Source organism: Chiloscyllium plagiosum, unplaced genomic scaffold (genome assembly GCF_037043375.1).
Source record: "Chiloscyllium plagiosum isolate Xiang-an unplaced genomic scaffold, Cpla_swu_hap1 HiC_scaffold_6, whole genome shotgun sequence".
In the NCBI taxonomy this organism is placed as follows: Eukaryota; Metazoa; Chordata; class Chondrichthyes; order Orectolobiformes; family Hemiscylliidae; genus Chiloscyllium; species Chiloscyllium plagiosum.
The window spans coordinates 30,666,989-30,689,448 of record NW_028270144.1 but is presented as its reverse complement, the minus strand read 5'-3'; the positions used below and the strand labels follow the sequence as shown (position 1 = coordinate 30,689,448).

General features: G+C 38.4%; 1 protein-coding gene across 6 annotated transcripts in view; it reads right to left on the bottom strand.

Moving 5' to 3' along the window:
• LOC122550529 (LIM domain only protein 7) overlaps positions 1-22,460 on the bottom strand; it is a 229,781-nt gene that overhangs the window by 39,116 nt on the left and 168,205 nt on the right. For 4 of the 6 annotated variants that reach the window (XM_087987949.1, XM_087987953.1, XM_087987952.1 and 1 more), the window contains exons 9-13: positions 21,853-22,108; positions 12,038-12,070; positions 7,124-7,241; positions 2,934-3,076; positions 956-1,391 (exon numbers count right to left, since the gene is read on the bottom strand). In XM_087987949.1, the coding sequence (XP_087844075.1) occupies positions 956-1,391; positions 2,934-3,076; positions 7,124-7,241; positions 12,038-12,070; positions 21,853-22,108 (986 nt within the window). Of the gene's footprint in view, positions 1-955; positions 1,392-2,933; positions 3,077-7,123; positions 7,242-12,037; positions 12,071-16,011; positions 16,735-17,410; positions 17,606-18,703; positions 18,986-19,345; positions 19,664-21,852; positions 22,109-22,460 lie in introns of all 6 variants that reach the window. The other 2 variants (XM_087987954.1, XM_087987951.1) reach the window with 2 other exon arrangements.

The following is a 22,460-nucleotide window of genomic DNA, read 5'->3' as shown; positions in this document are numbered from 1 at the left end:
AAAAGAATGGCACACGAAAAAAAGAGATATTTTATTGTTGCTGAGAGGCATGAGCTTAACACTTCACTCAATTCTTTTTGAGAGAATTTAACAACACAGAAATGAGAGATTTGGTATTGATGTGTGACAGTGTAGCACTTCACACAGTATAAAAATAGCAAGCTGACTACAGCCTTTGGCATCCACAGATGCTAAAGCCATCACACACAGTATTGTGCCAGAGAAGACTGGCAGCAGCAGGAAAGCCTGCAATTTATACCAATCTTTAAAAATGTTATTCAAAGTTTACGTGCCACACTCTCTTTGTTCCCAAAATTAAGCTAAGATTTGAAATCAAATTTAAAAAAAAAGCTATGAGTGCTGGACTTCTGAAGCAAAAGACAAAATGCTGGAGTTTATGAACGATCGGCACTCAAAATGTTAACTGGTCAGTTCCCATTACAAATGCTTCCGACTCTGAATTTTAATGCCATTTTGTTCTTGGGCTACATGCTGAAATGTCACAATGGTGTTGGTTTACATTCGCTGTTGCAATTTAAAAAGACTTTGCACACAATGCCAAACACGAAAACTAAAACTGGGCAGTAGATTTATAGTTCTGCACAAAGTGTTGCAAAAAGGGTTCAAACATCTGCCACTCTTCTGCTTCAAGTCGAAAAATACACAAATTTCTGAATCGTCTCATCCAAAAAGTCAAACTAAAAGAGTGGATTACAGCTGGTCTCTCTTTTGCACCAGTGTTAAAATACATAAAATAGAATGGACAGACAGAAATCTGTGTGAATGCAATGTAACAGATCCAAAGAAAACTGCTTTATTATTGATAAATAACCAAGGCATTTGTAACTTGATCAGATGGGAAAAAGCTCCAGCCTGATTGTTTCTGGTTGAATTAAGACAATCCTGAAACTATTTACTTAAATAAACCCGTGAGATTCATCCACAATAAACTCACCTGATAAGATCGAGAGAGGGAGGAGATTCTTTTAGATTGTGTACCATAGGGTCTTGGCACGATGACAGGTGCAATCCTGGATACATCAGGTGCTTGGTAATTCCTGGGCAAAGAATTTGAAACCTTGGTTTGTTCAGTTTTGGGATCCATTGTATGGCGGGTATACAAAGCAGCAGAGTTTTGCTTTCCTGACAGACTGTTGACTGTGCTTTTCAATTCAGACGCTGTCGTGCTCTTTGAGACTTGAGGTGGAGGTGCTGAGGAAACCACCTCATGCCTCTGGGAAGTGAAAGGGGTTTCACTCGCCACTGTGGAGCTTCTCTCGTAAAAACGTCTTGGGGGTTTGGTTTCTTCAGCAAACACTTCTTCGTCAGAGGAATTGAGCTTTCTGTAATCACTTTGGTCACCGGCGTATGATCCCTCCTGTCTGAGCTCCCTGTGAGGGAGAGGGGAATTAAAGAAAAGAGCAGAAACACCTAATTAGAATGAATGTGAAACTGAGATGATAAGTAGGTGTGGTTCACTGAAGCTATTTTGTTAGGCTGTAATTTGTACGCAGTAGTACAACTGAGAAAAGTTCTTTACAAACTGGAAAACTAGTCAGCTTCAAGATAATTAGTGTTGTATTTCAACCCCAACCCCCAACAGAAGGAACCTGACTACATTTGCTTGATATATTCAGAAACAACACTGAAGAACAATTTCTCCAACATATTGCATGCTTTGAATTTAAAAGATAAGGGATTGCACATTTGATGTCACTCTCCGGAAATGCAGTCCATTCTGAAAAGAATGTGACTGCACATTTGCTTTACATCTGTTAAGCTTTGTTTGAATGAGTGATGCTCAAAAGTATTTTAAATACTGATAAAAACACTTCAAACTTCACTTGACAGTATGCTGTTTCCCCCCCCCCTTAACATCTCTCATGCTGCTTAATGACGTGAACTAAATAATTGAATGCACATCAGTAGAATCAAAATTTCTAATGATCTACCAAGTTTCTTGATACAACAATGACTTCATCTGCTTCAATGGAAAATACAATTAAAAGTGTCTTCAGATCCTGGCATCATAACCAATTAGAAAGCATCATTTTACCAGCAAGTAAGCAAGCAGAGTCTTCAGCTTTATACACACAACAATCAACAGCCATTGCTCTCAACTAAATTTTTATTTTGCAGTGACTATTTGATAGAGCAACAAATTGGCATGGAAATTCAGAGCAATCTTTTGGTTGCTACATGTTCACCCTGCTACCAAACATCCAATTATAGTGGAACGTCCACATATGTAAACTTAAAACTTCAAAATTGGAAAGTGAATTTTGTTTTGTTGGAAAGATTAATTTGATCATTAAATTACAAGATTATTTAAAATGTTATTCAGCATTTTCATGCTGATTACATATATTGTGTTTTTATTTTTGACATCCCATTCCATTAATGCAATGAATTGGACTTTGGCCAGTTGGTGCAGATTCAACAGGCCAAATGGCCTTTAAGCTGTCCACTTACTGCCACAAAATCTGGGTCAACAGCATTGATTCCAAAGGGATTCTTTTTATTATTACAGTATTTAAGCTATTGGGAAAAATTAAGATCAATGATCTATCCTTCCGCTCCCCCACCTTACTGTATGAAACAACTGATGATAGTTACCATAGGAAATTACATCAACCACCCAAGGAAACACAAACATATAAACAGAAAGTGGGCTACACCACAAGTGCTTCATTCGGAGGCTCACTGAAGAGGTTACCTAGTATGGTGACGAAACATCTGAAAATGAACCTTCCAGCTCAGCGAGCAAATCTACACCCAGAACAATTGAAGATATCTGCAGTCAACAAATGTAAGGCAGCTTCATATATTCTTGAATATAAAAGGCAGTGGGCCAGCTGCAGAACCTGCTAGCAATATCCTGCACCATTATATAGGTTGACTGGAGCAACTGAACATTAGTGAACATGAGTTACCTTTCTTTCCTAATTTGTCTGAATGTCTTTGTGGGTTTAGCATTCTCTCCACTTGTTATTTTCTCAATTTCTTCTCTTTCGTCCTTCTTCCTCTGCAAGTCCGAAGTATAACTTTTGCGTCGGTTTTTCCATTTTGCCAAGTCCTGGACACACATTGTTGAGAAAAAATAATTTACAGGCATTTCTAGCAACAGAGAGGGGGAAAGGGGAAAAAGGGGAAAAAGGGGAAAAAGGGGAAAAAGGGGAAAAAGGGGAAAAAGGGGAAAAAGGGGAAAAAGGGGAAAAAGGGGAAAAAGGGGGAAAGGGGGGAAAGGGGGGAAAGGGGGGAAAGGGGGAAAGGGGGAAAGGGGGAAAGGGGGAAAGGGGGAAAGGGGGAAAGGGGGAAAGGGAGATTTACAGCCAACCTGAATGTAAATGCACATGTTTCTTTTCCTTTCAAAATCTCAAACACATTATTCATATTCTGTTATAAATCTGGGCCATGCTCTCCCTGAGCACACCTGAAGGATAGGCAGCTGGCATTGGATTTTCAGAACACAAACTAATTGATGCAAGTCGACCACAGATTCTTCATGAAGACAATCTATGAATCTATTGATGACCAATGCCACGCCAGCAATTTAAACAGACGGCTAAGCACTTGGTATAGAGAGCACATCAAGACAAAATATTAAGAATAATCAAAACAAATATTCAGAATATAAGAAATAATAGGAACTTTAAGACTGATAGGTATACAGTCAGAGCTAGAAAGGCTGAAGTATAAAAATAATGCTTGAAATGAAAAATTAAATCAAGTATTTCAGAAACTAGACTTTGACTTTTCGCAATCGGTGTCTTGAAAGCTAACAGGATAGTATCAAGGTTCAGGTTCTTTAAAATAAAAGAATCTGATAATATTGAGTAAAAGAAAATTTGCATGGAGAGTTCAATAGGATGAGAACAGATCTGACTAGAGTAAAGTGGAATCAGATTGCGAAACAAAAATGATAAAAGTGCAATGGGCTGTCTTCAAGTTGTGGACGATTCAGTAACAGTTGAAGTACATTTCCAGAAGAGGATCAAGGACAACCAAAGCCAGAGCTCACTGGCTGATGGAAAAAAAGGTGGACAGCGAGACTAGGGTGAATTATGCAAATAAAATCTGGGCAGAAAATGGAAAGTTTGAAGAAAAACAAAAACAGGAAACCAGAGAGGAGCGCACACAGTGCATGGGAAAAGACAGACAGCTAACAGAAAAGGAAATCCAAAAGTCGTCCACAGGCATACCAATAGTAAAAAGGAAGAAAGAGAAAGTATGGAGTCAACAGAAATCTTAGAGGATCTACGCAGGGAGTTGGAGAGCATGGCTGAGGTACTAAATGAATCCTTGTTTCTGACTTTACCAAGGAAGAAGGTACTGCTGAAGTCATCATAAAAGAGTAAATAATTGAAACACTGGATGGCCTAACAATAGATTGAATAGGTATTAAAAAGGGTGTTTGTCATTAAAATTGTGAGAGGATACTCATGAGGAAGTGTCGAAATTATGGAATCATGGGCTATAATCATTTAATCTGTCTTAGATACAGAGGTTGTGCCAAAGGCCTGGTGAATTGCAAATTCCACATCCTTGGTCAAAAATGGGAGCAAAAATAAACCCAGTTACCACATGGCCATGAGTTAGTTTGATTTTGGTAGTGGACTAACGTTTAAAAACAATAATGTTAATTTTATCTAATAGTCACATAGACAAGTTTAGTTTCATTTGAAAAGGCCAGGGTAATTTGTAGAAAAGCAATTGTGTTTAAGTACTTGTTTGAGTTTTTTGTTAAAGAAACCAAGTTACAAACACATATAATAGGAGTAAAAGTAGACCATTTGGCCCATCAAGATTGTTCCATCTGTATGCCTTTAGAGTTCAACATTCCCATCTACCCTAATAAACCTTTGATTCCCTTGCCTAATCCATCTAATTCTGCCTAAAAAGATATTCAATGAACCACCTCCACCATTCTTTTGACAGTTCCAAGTCACATGAACCTCAAAAACAAACTCTCATGATCACTTTCCTTACTTCTGGACTCACACACAAGAGGAGACATCCTTTTCACATACACTTTGTAAAAACTGTTGAAGATCTTATACACTTCAATCAAGCCACCCTCACTCTTCTAAACTCCAATGAAAATAAGCCGAGTCTGTCAAACCTATCACCATCAGACAACTCACTCAGTTCAGCTTGATGAGTATAGTATGGTTAATGTTCAAGACTAAGGGAAGGTTTGGTAGCAGGCTATCCTCAGAGATTGGTATACGATCACTCTTTCATATGATACATAAATGATTTAGACAGATGTATAAGATTCAAAATTTATAGATGATATAGGACTTGGGAGCACTAGGAACTTACAGGAGAGTTATTACAGACTTCACGAGGAGTGAGAGGTGGACAGTAGTGGGTGAAATGTAATGCACAGAAATGTGAAGAGATATATTTTGGAAGAACCAATAAGGACAGGTAATACAAAATAAAGAGCACAATTTTAAAGAGGTTACGAGGAGAGAAAAAAAAAGGAGGGGGGGGGGCAGTTGAAAAATTGTTTAAAAAGACACGAGATTCTATGCAGACAAAATAACAAGGCAAGGAAATTATGACTGACCTTTACAGAACATTGGTTCAGCCTCTGCTAGAGCACTGTTAACCATTCTGAGCCTCAAATGTTTGGTATGATCTGAAAGCACTGGAAAGAGTGCTGGGAAAAAAAAAATCAAAAGACTATTTCCAGGAGGAGACTTAGTGCTGTTGTTCAAAGTTGATGGACACAGATGGTCAAAAGAAACTGGCATAAGGGTGCAGACCCAAATACACTAATTTCAGGTGATTCTCAAAAGAATCAATAGTGATGAGAAAAACCTTTTAGTTTTCACACAGTATGTTAAGACCTAAAATGCACTACGTATGGTGGAAAATCAATGGTGGCCTTGCAGAAGGAAGTGGAGAAGTATCTGAAAAGAGAAAGAGGGAAATAAAAGATGGGGTATGGGGAAAAGATGGCAGTGAGATATGGGTAGGGTTACTCTTTCAGACAGCCAGCAGACAGATGGTGTAATGAATGAACTCTTCCTGTAACACCACTGAAGCACAAGGTCAACGCTTGGTCAAAATTATTTTTCTGGTGAAGAACGTAAAAATATTCCCATGTTTTCCCATCACCCTTATGGAACCTATCAATTACAACTCAAAGGGGAGATTATCAGTTCACAAGACTTTGTCTACACTGCATTTTTATCACCTTCTGGGCAATGCATTTTTTCTCAAACAAGTCTTGCCCTGTGGCAATTTTCCTGGTTTCCCACTGATACAAATATGACTCAGATTCGCAAATTTAGCCCAGAACATGCCTCAGCATTTCATGATGATGTGCAAGCCACGACCTGCTTCACACATGTCACATCAGAAGTTTTTCCCTCCCCTATGCAATTTTTCCTTCACATAAATGCACACAATTCTCCTTACAGTTTTGCTTCAACTATCTCATTCTTACTGGCTGGAGTACGCTCTCTAAAAACACCCCATCTCCAAATCCCTGCTCTCCACAATCTCAAACAAACCTACTCTCATCAAGTTTATCCTAACCTCCTCCAGCATTGTTCCACATCCATTTTTCTCACACATTCCTTGTCAAGATTTGGAGATGCTGGTGTTGGACTGGGGTGTACGCAGTTAAAAATCACAACACGAAGTTATAGTCCAACAGTGTTAGCACTTCCAAATAAACCGGTTGGACTATAACCTGGTGTTGTGTGATTTTTAATTTTGTATCCCTTGTCAAAGTACCGTGGGATCTTTTCAGACTTTAAAAATGCCACCAGTTGTAATTACAATTTGTGGTTATTAAGGATCTAACTTAAAATTGCAAATGGCACTTTTAAAAAGCCACCAGCTAAAAAGTGATTGGCAAAGGAGTTTTTTTTTTCAGAGTCAGGCTATATTTGTGACTGACATATTGTTTAGGTTAAAACCAACAAGGTAAAAACAATGACTGCAGATGCTGGAAACCAGATTCTGGATTAGTGGTGCTGGAAGAGCACAGCAGTTCAGGCAGCACCCAAGGAGCAGCGAAATCGACATTTCGGGCAAAAGCCCTTCATGGTTTAGGTTGACTGTTGAAAATGAAAGTGAAGAAACAAGACTGTTTTCAACTCACACTCTGCCACTGCTGGTCTTGGTCATTTAGAGTAGCCTTTATTCTCTGTAACTCTTCATATCGCAGTGATTTAGGAATTCCAGTGGAATCTTCAGACACGTCATTGAGTGATTTACTCCTAAATTAGAAAAAGGTACATTCAATAGCCACTGGGGGGGAATATCAATGTAGGGTCATTTGTAGGCAGGAGCATTAATCACTGACTTGGAGAAAAATAGTTCCATTATGTATAATTGGGCATTTTTACTCAAGCACAGAACTGTTTGTTTACATAATTAGATTACACCGTCTCGCAATATAATTACATGAAGAATGAACTAGCACATTGTTTTTTCTGGAAAGTGTAATATTGCACACAATTAGCCAAGTAATCCACTGTAGGCCTCCATTAATATGCTCCCAATAGTATGGCTGCACTTAATATTTGGTGCCAACCTTTCTGGGTCCTTTGAGTTAATTTATATTGCCACTAAAACTATGGCAATTAATTGATTGCTTGCATTAATATTTCAAAAGCTTTGCGTAGCTTTGCTTATTGTTCTTTTGTCAAATTTCATGAATTACATTTAATTGGGTAACCATCAGATGGGTGAAGTGAAACTGCAAGGTTTATGTTTTTGCGAGTCAGCTGAAAGCCCAAAGCAACTTCAAATGAAATTTGTCAATGTACCCACAGCACGATATTGTACACGCGCGGCTGAGAGAAGGGGTTCGCAACCAAGTGGTTGGGGAAGTGGATTTGAGAGATGATTTCTATGGGCTTAACAACAATGAGAACGTTGGAGAAAGATACAAATATACCCATAAATCAACTACTTACTATAGTGCTTTGTCTTTCTTTCTCTAGTGAGACCCCGCTGAGACTTGAAAGTTCTCATGGCCCCTCGTAGAGAGGTGGGATGGACAAAAGAGAAGATTTAAGAGAGCAGACGGTGGGATGGACGAAAGAGAAGATTTAAGAGAGCAGACGGAAGGTTGTAGGGTGGTGGGATGAAATGATGATGATAAAAAGGGCAGGACAGACATTTACCATTGTTTTATCGGAGCTCAACCCCAACATTTTAGCCCATGGACACACATAGGGTCCTGTATATTAATAATGTACCCTCTAGCATATGAAATGCAACATACTGTGCGAATGGTTATCTTAAACTGGTTTCCATTACCATTTCCATCTCAGTCAGATTATTTAATAAACGATTGCCAATAGCAGATTCACATCTAAGTGTGGGTATACTTTTGAGGCATGCGAGCACAGGTTGAGCACAATTGGCGTACTGCCCAACGTGAATGGTCCTTCAGTTTTTGGGATCTAAAGACTACGTACCTGGCAACAAACTATCAATGAATCAATCAATCAGAGAGAGATGCATTTGCTTGTACTATAAGCTACATAGCCTGAAATAGAGAACCTTGTTTAATGTAGGCAAAGGAATTCGTACATACCTCATCATGACAAAAGGGGTCTTAAAGGCTGTCTGCTGCATTCCCTGACTAATCAAAATCTACCTGCCTGCTGAGAATTAAGATTGACAGTTAACTGTTCTTGTTATATCTGCTGACCAACGATGGCCCAACCAATCAGCACCTTCTTCTCAAACTGTAGAAATGGGCATCTTTTCTTGCATAGGTCAGTTTCTTGCATTCTAACCCTGAGTGCAAGACAAAATGGTCAATGTTTAAAGGGTCTCTTATTCCTTCCCAAGGGAGTTGATCGCCCCTTGCTCGTCTTCAAAATAGAGCCAAGCTCAGTATTGCATTGTAGTGTCCAACAAGTCAGTCTAGATTTTTCTGCTCAATCCCTGGAATTGCCGGAGTGCAACAGAGTGAGCCGCAGCTAACATGTTGAGAGTGGTTGCCAGGCAACAACAGAGTTACACATTAAACAAATAACGCAATCATAATAAGAAGCATTTTTTGATTATATTAATAATGTTTGTACACAATTAATACTCATGCTTTAAGGAAGACGGTGAAACTTTTTAACAACACAACAGGGGTGAGGCTCCGAAGTGGAGAAACCTGGGTTTAGATATTTAAGCTTGATCTACTGAAAGAAACTGCAATGTTCACAGGAGACACCAGGGGGCCCAGTGTTGCAATTTGGCAAATGATTGGTCAACTCATTATTCGGAAATTCTCCTTTGCCCATATTAAAACAAATCTATTAATGCCTCTGCTAAAAAAAATACTCCTCCACAAAAGTAAAATAAAATCTCTGGAAGGATGCCCCACACAGGCAAGTTATCTTGCTTGCCTCAGTTTAACTGAACGGAGAGAAAAAAAAAGAATGCATGAATACTGCCTGCTTAATGAACAGAAAAATTAAACTTCTTGTAATCGTCCTGTTCAGTAAATGTGTGTTGTTGTTTAAACACATTTGAAGATTTCTGCAATTTGGATTGGTTTGAATTCTATTTATTTTACAAAGGAACAGGTTATTAATTACCAGGGCAGTACTGGAAATCAAAACTAACAACTGAAACAAAGATTTGACAGGTGCTGCTTTGTGTATGTAACAAGTTGAAATGCTATCAAAGAAAATGTGTGACTGTGTGGTCTCAGTCAGAAGGTACGCAACATAAAATCAGTCATCAACCAACATTGGAGGGCCATTCCCTGATCAGTCTGAATGCCCAAGAACTTTTAATTAGTAATACTACAAGGCAAAAGACGACCTCAGGTCACACAGTAAATAACAAAAAATAAACAAAGCTATTACTTCATGGGACAATAATGTATCCAAGATGATTTAATTCTGTAATGGGTGTACGACAGTAGTGTGTTCAGATGCATATTTTGCATTTACTGTAGAATTCAAGACACACATTACAACTGCACAAATGTTAAATGACCATGCAATTAATTGTTAACAACACATCAGCAGCCAAAGTCAAATCAAGCTGCAAGTAAGCCAAACATTGCTTTGCACCTGTTCTGCCAAACCAACTGCAATGTACAACTATTTTTGACCATCACCGCTTAGCTTGCCAGCTGCATTAGTTGCGTATCATATTCAAACAGCTGCAACACTGACTTTGGGAGTTCTTAATTTTGCACTAGCTTTGTAAAGAATTACTAATGAATTGTTTATACAATGAAGTGAAGCATACAGAAAAGAGCAGTGCAGTTAGAGAAAATAACAGGCCACAGACCTAGAGGTCTCAATTTTAGAACTGTCAGACCTTGAAATGTGATTAACTTGAGTCTTTTCTCCTTACCCGTCATGGAAACAATTGAGCTTGCTTTTTTTAAAAAAGCAAACTCAGCCTATTTTAAGGATGAACACAAGCGCTCTCCTGTCTGTTGTACCAGCAGGTACTGAGAAACATGGAAGATTGCAGGAGTTAGAGGCAGCTATCCAAACAGGAATGCAGTGCCTCAATTGTTTGACTTAATCAGTGTATTTAAAAATTGACAAACTAAATTACGGCAGGCTAAAAATCATTAACTTTTTAAAATAATCATAGTAAATCATCTTGAGATTTTAAACAGAACATGAATCACTTGGGTTGATTATTCTCCCACTAGACCCAACTGAATATTGTACCTTTGCTACATGCATCACTGAATGCATTAGAAGTTATTGAAACTGGATTGCGACAAACTGTTCAGTCTTTGTACAAATACTGGCTAGTGAGGGAGTGCAGCGTAGGTTCACAAGGTCAATTCCTGGAATGGCGGGATTACCTTACACAAAGACTGAATCGATTGGGCTTGTATACCCTTGAGTTTAGAAGACTGAGAGGGGATCTGATTGAGACATATAAGATTATGAAAGGATTGGACACATGTTTCCACTGATGGGCGAGTGCCGAACCAGAGGACACAGCTTAAAAATATGGGGTAGACCATTTAGGACAGAGATGAGGAGGAACTTCTTCACCCAGAGAGTGGTGGCTGTGTGGAATGCTCTGCCCCAGAGGGCAGTGGAGGCCCAGTCTCTGGATTCATTTAAGAAAGAGTTGGATAGAGCTCTCAAAGATAGTGGAATCAAGGGTTATGGAGATAAGGCAGGAAGAGGATACTGATTAGGAATGATCAGCCACGATCATATTGAATGGCGTTGCAGGCTCCGGGGGCTGAATGGCCTACTCCTGCACCTATTGTCTATTGATGTTGTCATGTGGGGAGTTGAAGAGAGGAGGGGGCATTGCCTGGATGGCTGGCTTGCAATGCAATGCAAAGCAATGCCAAAACCATGGGTTCAATTCCCAAACTGGCTAAGGTTACAATGCAAGACTCTCTTTCTCACCCTTTCCCCTCACCTGAAGGGTGTTGGCCTTTAGGTTAAACCCAACACAAGTTATGCCTCTCTGACAAGAGAGGCCTATAGTTCTCTAGGACTATGGCAACTTTACCTATACTGACCATAATGATACAAAATACCCATGTTCCTCTTTTAATTAAAATAAATACAGGTTTATCAGTCAGTTGTCAAAAATATTATGAACTCAAGTACCTTTTTAAGACAGAATGAGTATCTTGGAAGTTCATTTGTTTTTCACCAAAAATTTGAACTCTCATTAGGTTTAAGGCAAAAGTTATTCTATCAATCAATCTCAATTACAAGTCAGTGGACTAAATGTGAAGAATACAGTTGATCTTTTAACATAAACATCATTGTTCACTTGTCTGTTATTATTGGTTAAAGCTGCTCTAACTTCAATGTGCTGTTTTATTATATCATCTGATGCATACAGCTGCGAACTTATTGGAGATTTTAACAGACTGAATGCATCAGAATGCATAACCCAAAAGAGAGCCAAAACTAAACTCTCAGCTGAGAAACACTCAGACTATGAGCGCATTATTTCATTAGTCTTATTTTGCAAGCAGGTTATGTTTGTTTAGCACAGAAGCACAGTACAAAGCACACATACAGCAAAGCACTTTAGACTTAGTTAAACTTACCCTAAATCACTATCAGCTGACCTTTGGAGAAGTCTAAAGAATCGAAGAGAATCAATAAAAACAAATGTAACTTTTAACACTGCAAACTGTTGCTTCTAATAAAGTGGTTCCAGTTGTAAACTTGGGTGTGTGTTATTTTGGAAGAGTGTCATACAACATGGAAACAGACCCTCCGGTCATACCAGCCCATACCAACCATGTTCCCAAACTAAACTAACAAGGTGCACCCAAATAACGTGCCTCCAGAGTTGGCTAATTATTTACTGCTAAATAAATGTCAAAATCATATCAGAAACAAATATGATAGATTATCTGAAATCTGGATGTGCAAAAAATATTTTGCAAATATAAAACACCAAAATTATGTTTTGAAACCATCTCATCTGGGTGCAATTAACATCAAAGAACGATAGTGTGAAATACAAATGGTATCCAAGCTCTAAAATATTGCTTCAAATTCAAATGTTTGAAGATGCAATGTATAGAATACCATCTCTAACATCTACTGAATCAAAACAATATAGTAAACCTTTTATTTATACACAGATCTTGTACTTCAAATCAATAGGGAGATTGCAAATGAATGCAACATGTTTCTAAATTCTTAATATGTAATTAACATAAACTAACATTACATTAAGGAGGACAACTGATCTGTGTTATGTTGCAAGTCTCTCAAAGATTGATAAAGTATTGTTAAACATGTATTACTTTATAGTCACCTTTATTGAGTTCCAACTACATTTGCTGTTGTAATACAATTTCAGTAGTAAACAAACTCAACACCATTATGCAGAACAAAATTTGTAAAATCAGTAAATGCATTTCAAGCATGCAAACTTGTATTAAAATAGGGCACACATGAAAAATATCATATGTTGGTAAAAAAAAAATGTCATGTTGCAACTAATGTTCTGTGAAAAATGCTTTGTGGAAGGGTAACAGAACTAGATATTGTTATTATAAATCAGAGTTCAGGTTATATTCTCCAATCTTTTTCCAGTTACCATGCTCTCTCATTTTAAAATTGCTTTCACTTAGTTAAATGGAGACCAATAATTATTACCAATTTGCTTTGAAGATAGTTAGAGAGATCAGATATGGTTTTCAATTTTTTATCCCCTTCTTGTTGTGGTGTGGGGCTGCATATTGTCTTAGACCTTGTTGCTGCTTGACCTCATCAAATCCTTGATGGATTGTCAATGTATTCAAAAGCCAGTGCTGCAAAGGTTCATAGTTTAATCAGCAACAGATTTGTCTGGATTAACCATTTCAAAATTCACACTGATTATCAGGGATTAAAGCCAATCCTTTTAGGAGTAACAGACAACTTAATAAAATACAATGTGACAATTTCAGAACGTGCTGGACAACATGGTAGAAATTCAGCATGTTCAAAGTCAAATACATTGCCAAACAAAACTTTAAGCCACACTAAAATATCAGTGCTGGTCTTTTTTTTTGGAGGGGGAATGAGAAAAGAGAAAATCAATTTACAATGAGGTAAATTTCATTGACTTTATGAAAGAGAAAGCAAGACAAAGTCATACAGCTCGGAAACAGACCCTCTGGCTCATGGCGAACATAATCCCAAACTAAACTAGTCCTACCTGCCTACACATGCCCTATATCCCTCCAAACATTTGTTATTCAGGTACTTAACTAAATGTCTTTACATGTTGTAACTGTACCTGCATCCAACACATCCTCTGGAAGTTCATTCCACACACAAACTACTCTTTTTTTAAAAAAAAAGCACCCTCATGACATTTTTAAAAATCTTTCTCCACTCACCTTAAAAATAAACCCCACAGTCTTTAAATCCCCCAACTTCAGGAAAAGGCACCTGGCTATTTACCTGATCTATACCCCTCACGACCGCTCAACCTCCTATGCTCCAGTGAAACAAGTCCCAGTCTATCCAGCCTGTCCTTGTAACGCAAACCCTCCATTCTGGGCAACATCCCGGTAAATCTTTTCCTAACCCTTTCCTTCCTATAACAGAGTGACCAGAATTGGATACAGTATTCCTGAAGAGGCTTCACTACCATCCTATACAACCTCAAGATAACATCCCGACTCTTCTACTCAAAGGCCTGAGCAATGTTTGGGGTATAGTACAAGCAAGATTATTGAGGCTGAACCTAATGCAGTCCCCAAAAACCATCCGTGGTGAACACAGTACCATCCACAAAGTATTAGGATATTTAGAATTGTATTACTTACCACCTTGTTGATATGCAAATTAACCTTCAATACTAGTCATTATCAGCACATTTTGCCTTGCCCTATCATTTCTCCTGTTAGTTCATCTTTCTGGTCTTCCACCCTGTCACAGATCCTCTCCTTTACTCTATCCTCCACACTCTACTTTCCATGCCTTTGGATTTGATTAAAATCAGTTCCATCTCTTATGCAATTCTGATGTAATGCCAGCGATCCAAAATGTTAACTCTTCCTCTCTCTCCAAACATGCTTGTGTATTTATTTCCGATTTTCAGCACGTACATTTTGCTTTGCAATGAAAATAGTTTTATTCTGGACTGAGAAAGATTGTACCATGAGAAATCGAAACATGAAGGAATTGAATTTTATTGGGGGAAAAGTGGTATATTTGTCATGCCTCCTAACCCTGATGAAATACCAGATATCAAATGATCCATGATAAATAAGTTCATCCCATGGCAGCAAAGCACTTTGAATAGCCTTTCATTGATGAGTAAGGATGCTTAAACCCCTCAGTGGGGCAACTCTCAGCCTCGAGACAGCCAGCCAATTGGATTGATTGGCTGTTCATCGGTGCCAACACAGAGTTGTGGAATCTTTTGGAATTGCAACTGGGAATATCATCCATGGTGTCCATAACTGAGCAAATTCCAGGATCAGCCAGACTAGGGTGGTGGTCACTGATATGGGGAGGAGAGAAGAAACAGACAGAAAAAGCCCTTCCCTCCCTTTCATTGTTTAATGAATGTGGTTTAGCCACTCAATTATGAAATTGTTACAGAGCCGGGGTAGTTATTCGGCCCATCATGTCTGAACCAGTAACACACAGCCTTTTCCCGTGTCCTGCACATTCATTCATTTCATATAATAGTCTAATGGCATCTTGAATGCCTCAAATTTTACTATTATGGCACGTGCAGTATAAGGTTTCTATTCATTGGCTTAACAAGCACAATTACTCATTAATCTCATCAACAATAGTGATGCCAGCTCTCAGCTACTTTCTACTTTGAGAGAAATAGGTAGAGAATGGACAGAGAACCAGTGGTCAGGCCACCCAGTGAAAATACATCCGATAGGGAGACTGTAAAATCCAATGCAAATATCCCCTTAACTTTTAAATATGGTAATGGGCATTTATAAAAACATTTCTTTCTCCTGCTTCACAATTAGTTTGAATATTGTACTATATTTCCTATATAAAACATCCATAAAATATCGTAAAGGTGCCTATTTTTGTCTATATTATATTTTATCTAGAACAGAAATAGTCGAAGATGTCGGAAAAATTGTTAATCTCTTGCAATACATTTCTGCAACTGTCAGATGACAAATTAAACGCAATCCTCCCAAATTAACGGGCTGTCCACTACACCATGGAATAATGTCAACTTCCAAAAAAAAAGCACTTCATTTATTTTCCTTTATGGAGGTGGGTAGTGTCAATCATTACAGTGACTGCAATCATTACGTGACTGCAAATATTGATGCCTATTCTTGTAACGCCTGAAACGTTAATCTTGGAACAGCTAACAGTCACTAGATATTTGACAATATGTCATGTCATGCTTGGTCGTGAAAGGGTAAGTGAAAGAAAACAGTACAAAACATTTTATATTCGTATAAGTCAATGTTACAGAAATTCTCTTTACTCTTCATGCAGGATTTAGTCCATATGACAGGGACTTGTCTTATTCGGTTCAGAGACATGGATGGAACGCACATTTATAGCTACAACACCCCCTGACCTCTCAACCAGCTGTTGCTTCTTGAATCTTAATCTGCTGGCCTTCCTTATAGTTTCCCACTTCTTCGCGTCCTCCTCACTACATGAGGCAGGAGCAAAGTTTCGACTGTGCACTGTTTGGTTAGCCTGGGACAAAGCCATTCTTCGAGAAAGCATGTCATCCTTTACCGGACATGGCAACGCATCGACACACCTTTCAGTTTCTTCAGAAACTTGGTCGGGTGGGCAAAGGAACCTGGAGCGGAGCGATTCAGGCAAACTCGAGAAATCTGGAAAAGGAATCGGACTGTACATGTCCGGAGCACCCGATGGCACCAATTGCTTGGTTTGAGAAAAGCGTTCTTTTCTAAGAACCACATCATCTTTCTCAGGATCCGGAATTATAGTTTTGTCTCTTCGCTCCTGCGCGACAAGACGCTCAATTGAGTCATTTGACCCAGCATTGCTTTGATCCTCATAGCACAAAGGTTTCAGGTCAGGATTCGCGTGAAAAGCACCGGTTTTACGGCTGAACATGTCGTCATTTTCCAAATCTGGTTCCAATTCCAGGTCGGCTTCCTCCTCCTGCTTGGCAGATTGGGACTGCTGGGTCAGGAAGGAAGTTTCTTTCTGTCTTAGAATTCTAGGGCCTGCAGCTGGATCGATTTTTGGTCTGGAAACCGAGAAGTCTGCCAATTGTGAATAAGTAACACTTGCATCTAGAGCTTGACGTAGTGGAAACAGGCTTTTTTTCCCCCATTAACAGAAGAGATGGAAAGAAAAGGAAAGGAAAATTTTCCAGTAAATATTTCAAGAGAATAAAATCTGCATTCTACCAAAGCAAAATAAGAAGTGGCCAGAAACAGCAAGGCACAGGGAAAGCGTTGTAACAATATGTGCCAACTATTTAAGCAGATGTGAGGTGCCCATGAGAACAAAGCCTGCAGGACTATTTGATATGTAAGTTTTTATTGCAGATTGTTACATAAAATGTATAGAATGCTTTACTGTTTTCTATTAGCTGAAGCCAGATTTCAAGGCTCACTCAGTACAGTAGACATGTTGGTTTATTATGTTAAAAGGAGCCAAATAATTGTCCTTAAATCACCAAAGCAGCATCCAGTTTAAATGAAGCAATTACTTCTTAAATATAGCAATAGCAGTGTAGCACATGATTGAAATTTAGTATACTGCAATGTAGCACATTAATATAAATATCCTAAGTGCCATTCAGCCTGTAAGAGCTTCAGATCTTTTACACGCTTCTCATTTAATTTCAGACTTAATCAGACGTGCCTTGATGCAATATGAAATGCTTAAGCCTAGACACTGCATCAATTTATTTTTAAAACAAAGCAAAATAAACCAATGCAATCAGCACTAATTGTTAAATAATGTAGGAATTATACATAGACAGCAACCTTTGTCCATCTAATGTGCGAGTGACACCTTCCACCCGTCCATGGCACACAGTTCCTGCAGATTTTATAGTTTGTGTGTTAAACTGGGAAACCTCCCTACTGCAATTTTCAGTGCCAGACTCTGGTGTCTTTTCAGTGCCAGCTTTGTTAATGGTGAAGTAGTGGGCATCCTCTTGCAACTCAGGTGGCTTCCTTCTGTAAGTTGGGAATGGCAGAACAGTGGGAAAAGAGAAGCACAGGGAAAGTGAAAAGCGAAGATAGGTCAAAGGTTACCAGCAGAATACTTTAATTGTAATTTGGTATATCTTGATTTTAAGTGAAGTAGCTGCCGACTTTTGCAAATTTCATTTTGCAAAGCAATTTTTTTCTTTGCTACAAATTTCACAGTCAACAAGTATTAATCAAATCCTTTAAAATGCAACTTATGAAAAAAATTGTGAAATCGTGAGCATGAATTTTAACATCCAAAACCCACAGATCAAATAGCTAGAGAGCCGAATCCTTTGTTCAGTTAAAATTCTTAGTTTACAGATTGCTTAAGTTCCAATTATTTTAGTTTATTCCCTTAGAGTTGTCGCTGATGCCATTGGCTCAACCATACATTGGATGCATTTGCTAATCTTAACGCATTAAAAGAACCTGAAACCAAAGGAATGTAATTTTACTTTCTCACAGTTAAAACTGAAAGCCATTAATGACATTATCAAATTTTCCAAAATTTTGACTTCCCAACTAACTTCAATTTTTCTTTTGCCAGTAGAATGTTGAAAGATTCTTTTCCATGAAGAGTAATTTAATTTGATTTAAATAAAGTGGATAAAATCAGTAACAAATCAAATAGGAAAATGTTAAGGGAAAAGCAGAAAAAGGCAGTGCAATAAACCAGGTTCAATTTGAGTTAAAGTACTCATGAACAAAGGCCTTTATAGAAATACAGAATGAAACTGCATTTCTCAAACATCTTTCCGAACCTCAGGACATCCCATATGCAAGAATAAAGAATCTTTGAACTGAAGTCACTATTCCTGTTTAAGTATCTCCCTAGCCTTTCTTCAAGTAGTTACGCAAGGCAACTGGGGGTCTGAGTTTAATGTCTCATCTGAAAAGCAGAATTTCTAACAATACAGCACTCCTTCAGAACTGCAGCTAAGTGTCAACCTAGACTGTGTTCAACTCCGAGGCAGCTAGTACTGCTAATGAACTGTGGATCACATCCTGTGCAAATGATCTTAGATAATTGACGTGCAGACAAATCTCCACAGTAAATACTACTGTCATCAGGAAAGGACAAACCTGATGTACTGAAGCTCCTTATACCATGGTCTGCTTCGAGAACCCAACTGTATTTGTCTCCACTGTTCTTCTCCCTTTGCGGTCCAATTCTTTGGTAGGAATCTATCAAAGGTCACACTTTTGCCCGGTAACACTGGGTTCAGTTTACGTATAAACAGGTCATCCTTTTCAATGTCAGGATCGGCATCTTGTTCTTCCTCGGAAGCGGATTCACCCCAAAGTGGTTGGGAAGCTTTTGGGGAATCTTCACTCACCACGTGGACACTCAGCTGCTTTTGGCTACTGTTAGAAACATCCTGCGTCATAAGGTTTATCTGCCAGAATACACACATTGCAGACAAAGTAACATGCTTTGTTTTTCCCCCAAAGATCTTCCAAAGCTCATGAATTAAGCTGACATGACACAGTATGTATTAGTTTCACACAGATATGCAACACTATTCCATTGGCTGCAGAGGCATATGCTGATTCGGCATGTTATAATGCACAACACAAGCAAATATTTTCAATATAATGATTGCTGATGAGAAGTATGAAATATTTTGTAAGTGAAATGCAAATGGTATAATGTTTAAGTTAATACGGTAGCCACTGAAGCTTGTAAAGCTGCACTTGAAAACACATTCCGTATGCATATCTGACCTTCCAGATTTCTCGTTCTCTTCTATTAAGGGAGTGGTGGTATCAGTCAAAGCAGAAGCTTGACAAAGTGGCAATGCCAATTCTTTGTCCAGTTGAAGAGGCGTGTGCCTTACAAAACTAAGGGGTGTACCAAATTTCCGACGTGCAAAGTCATCCAGCAAGGGATCAGGCTCCCTTTCTTCATTATCTGATCCAGAATCAGTGTCAGGATAGGCGTGTAGTAATTCTTCAGATGACCCACCATCACCGCTGGTGGAAGTTTTATATGTACCCATGTCACCTGCAACCGTTTCACTCTTCAGAGATTTCTCTTCTCTACTGAAGCCAAGTAAGAAAATTTGGATTGAAATAAATGAGATGCAAGTAGCACACAACATTAAGATCATAAGATATTGAAACAGAACTGGGTCATTTGGCCCATTGAGTCTGATCATGGCCGACAAGTGGAAAAATAAACTCATTGCAACACTTAGCAATTCAAGTGCTAATATCATTAGAGCTACAGCAGTACAATATATTACCAGGTTTACGTTTCTTTCTCAGACCCTCTCAAAATAAGGAGTCTTGCTTAAAATAAAAGCAAGACACTGAAGATGCTGGAACTCCAATAAAGAATGCTGGAAATACTCAGCAAGTCTGTCACCATCTGCAGAGAAAATTAACATTTTGAGTCAAATATAACTTGACTCAAGAACTAAAGGAGGGCAGAAACACGACAGGTTATAAATCATTGAAAAGGGGATGATTGTTGGAAAAACAAAACAGCATGTCTGGGATACAGCAGAGGGGAGGTGTTTAAGTAACAAAGCTAAATGGAATGAAAGGGAAAGGGAGTTAAAATGTTTGCAGTAAAGAAACAAAGCATTTGTCCAGAGCAAGTGAAAAATGCCAAAATAAATAACAGTGGTGTATACTTCGCACCAGTTTCATAAAAGAGAAAAAAAAACCATGGACAAAGCAGGAAAGCTAGAACATAATGGTGGGACGGGACGGGATGGGTGTTGAGAGATGTATGTTCCTGATAAAAACACAACTTTACACTGGCGTCGAGTTTAGCGGATTGTTGTACTTGGCACTGTTACTGAACACCTCAACTGAGCAGACAGGAAGTCTGTTTTTCTTAAAACACTTACCATATTAATGTTCAAAAGGTCAGCCGGATGGACCAAAATGGCTTCTTTCAGTCCTGTCCATTGCGGTACCTTTGTGTTGTCAAGGTAATGAATATAAACTACTGATGATCTTTTCATGTTTGCATGGCAACCATGAAGGTCATTTTCTTTACTATTAGTAGATAAAGCTTAAAAAAGATAGGCTGGAATTTTACCTGGGACCATAATGTGGTTTTTAAAATGCAGCATAAAATTAAATCTTGAAATGTATTTCCTTAATAAAAGGAATAAAATGAATAAAAATTAATTTAAATAATTAGTAACTGAACTAATAAACATACTAAATACTTAAATACCATGAACACGATTGGACCTACAAGGAGGAAAATGAGTAGTTTGTTTGTAAGACTAAGTGCACAAATCACTTAAAGCCAACACACACCACTACACAAAATTATCAAAAGGTAATAGAAGGTTGGCTTTTTACCTCAAAAAGTGTTGGAATTCAGTATTAAGGAAGGAATTGTGCAAAGCCTTCAGACTCTGCCTCACGTACTGCCTTCAGTATTAGATTGCAAACCTCAGTAAGTATTTACTGGTCTTGGACGAGATAAGGCACTGGTTTACCAAAATTATAGCAAGGATAAAGGGATTAAATCCAGGACCGCGTAGACTATTCCATTTGAAAAAGTCGGAGGAGCAGGTATCAGGGAATTAAAAACGATTAGGGGATGAGAGACAGTAGTTAGAGAAATTATTTCATTTTGTGGCAAATCCTGATTAAGATGGCAGAAAATTTAACAGGAGAGATAAGGAAACCAGGTCACACTTCTCCCAATAAAGTGGGCAAATGAAGCCAGTGGATGAAGCAAGCTCGAGTTCCTGAATGATCAATATTCGATCCAAGCAGGGTGCTTATCGAGACTGATCACATTAGCTTTTCCCCACGTACTAACTTCAACAGTTACTATCTTCAGACAGCCCATGACACGATTAACACATGTTGAATCCCATCCCTACATTAAATTTCCACCCTCAGTACAGCGGAATTGAGCAAGATCCATTCAGAATCCTAACTGCAAACACCATTCTCATCTACAACTTGCTAGTTGACATCTTTATAAACAAATGCAAGCTAAAAACCAATTGATCCACTTTTATTATTGTATATTCAAAAATCTGTCCATGCTTATAATGCTCGGAAAGTACAACTTGCCCCCCCCAATCCACCTACTTGATGATGAAATTAGCTGAATTGTTGCATTTTAAAAGCAATACTTACACAATAAACTAGACAGGTTACTTCTTTCTGTCCCCCCAATCAGCTCACCTGTACACAGTGATAATTAAGTGCTAACTACTGCAAAATACAGGAGTTTCATAAAAGCAAAGTACCTTGAAAATGTTCCATCATTTTTTTCAAACATTGGGTTTGCCCAACTTCTTCTATTTTCTTCATGTCTTTCCGCTCGCTTTTTCATCAGTGGAGCTGGAATGTAAGTTGCAGGTTTGCTTTTCTTTGGCAGGTATTGGTTGTACGGCACTACAGGCTTATAGTCTGAAGTGGAGGTCCTGCGAAGTGACATATCGTTCTTCACTTCATCCATTGTCTTGCTGTTTAGATAATCTGACTCAACGTCACTCCCACCACCTAAGTCAACAAAGAGTTGAAGTAAAACATCATTTCAAACCTGTGGTTTCTCAGTTACTTCTTCAAACTCCACTGGTGTAACTCCCGGCTTCCAAATGTGTTTTGCTAATGCCCAACACATGCTGTCTGTATCAGTTCCTTTTGGAACACATCTTCCAGAGGTTCACAGATCACTGACAGTAATCATCGAGCTAATTTTGGAAATCTATTAATATACTATGATATACCCTTAGTCTAGAAATTATTTTCAGTCAAGTGATAAATGCTGTCAATTCTTTAATCAGTCAAAACATTTCACAAAGGACAAACAAAATGCAATAGAACTCCAATGGTTCTGTGGCATCCCCATGGT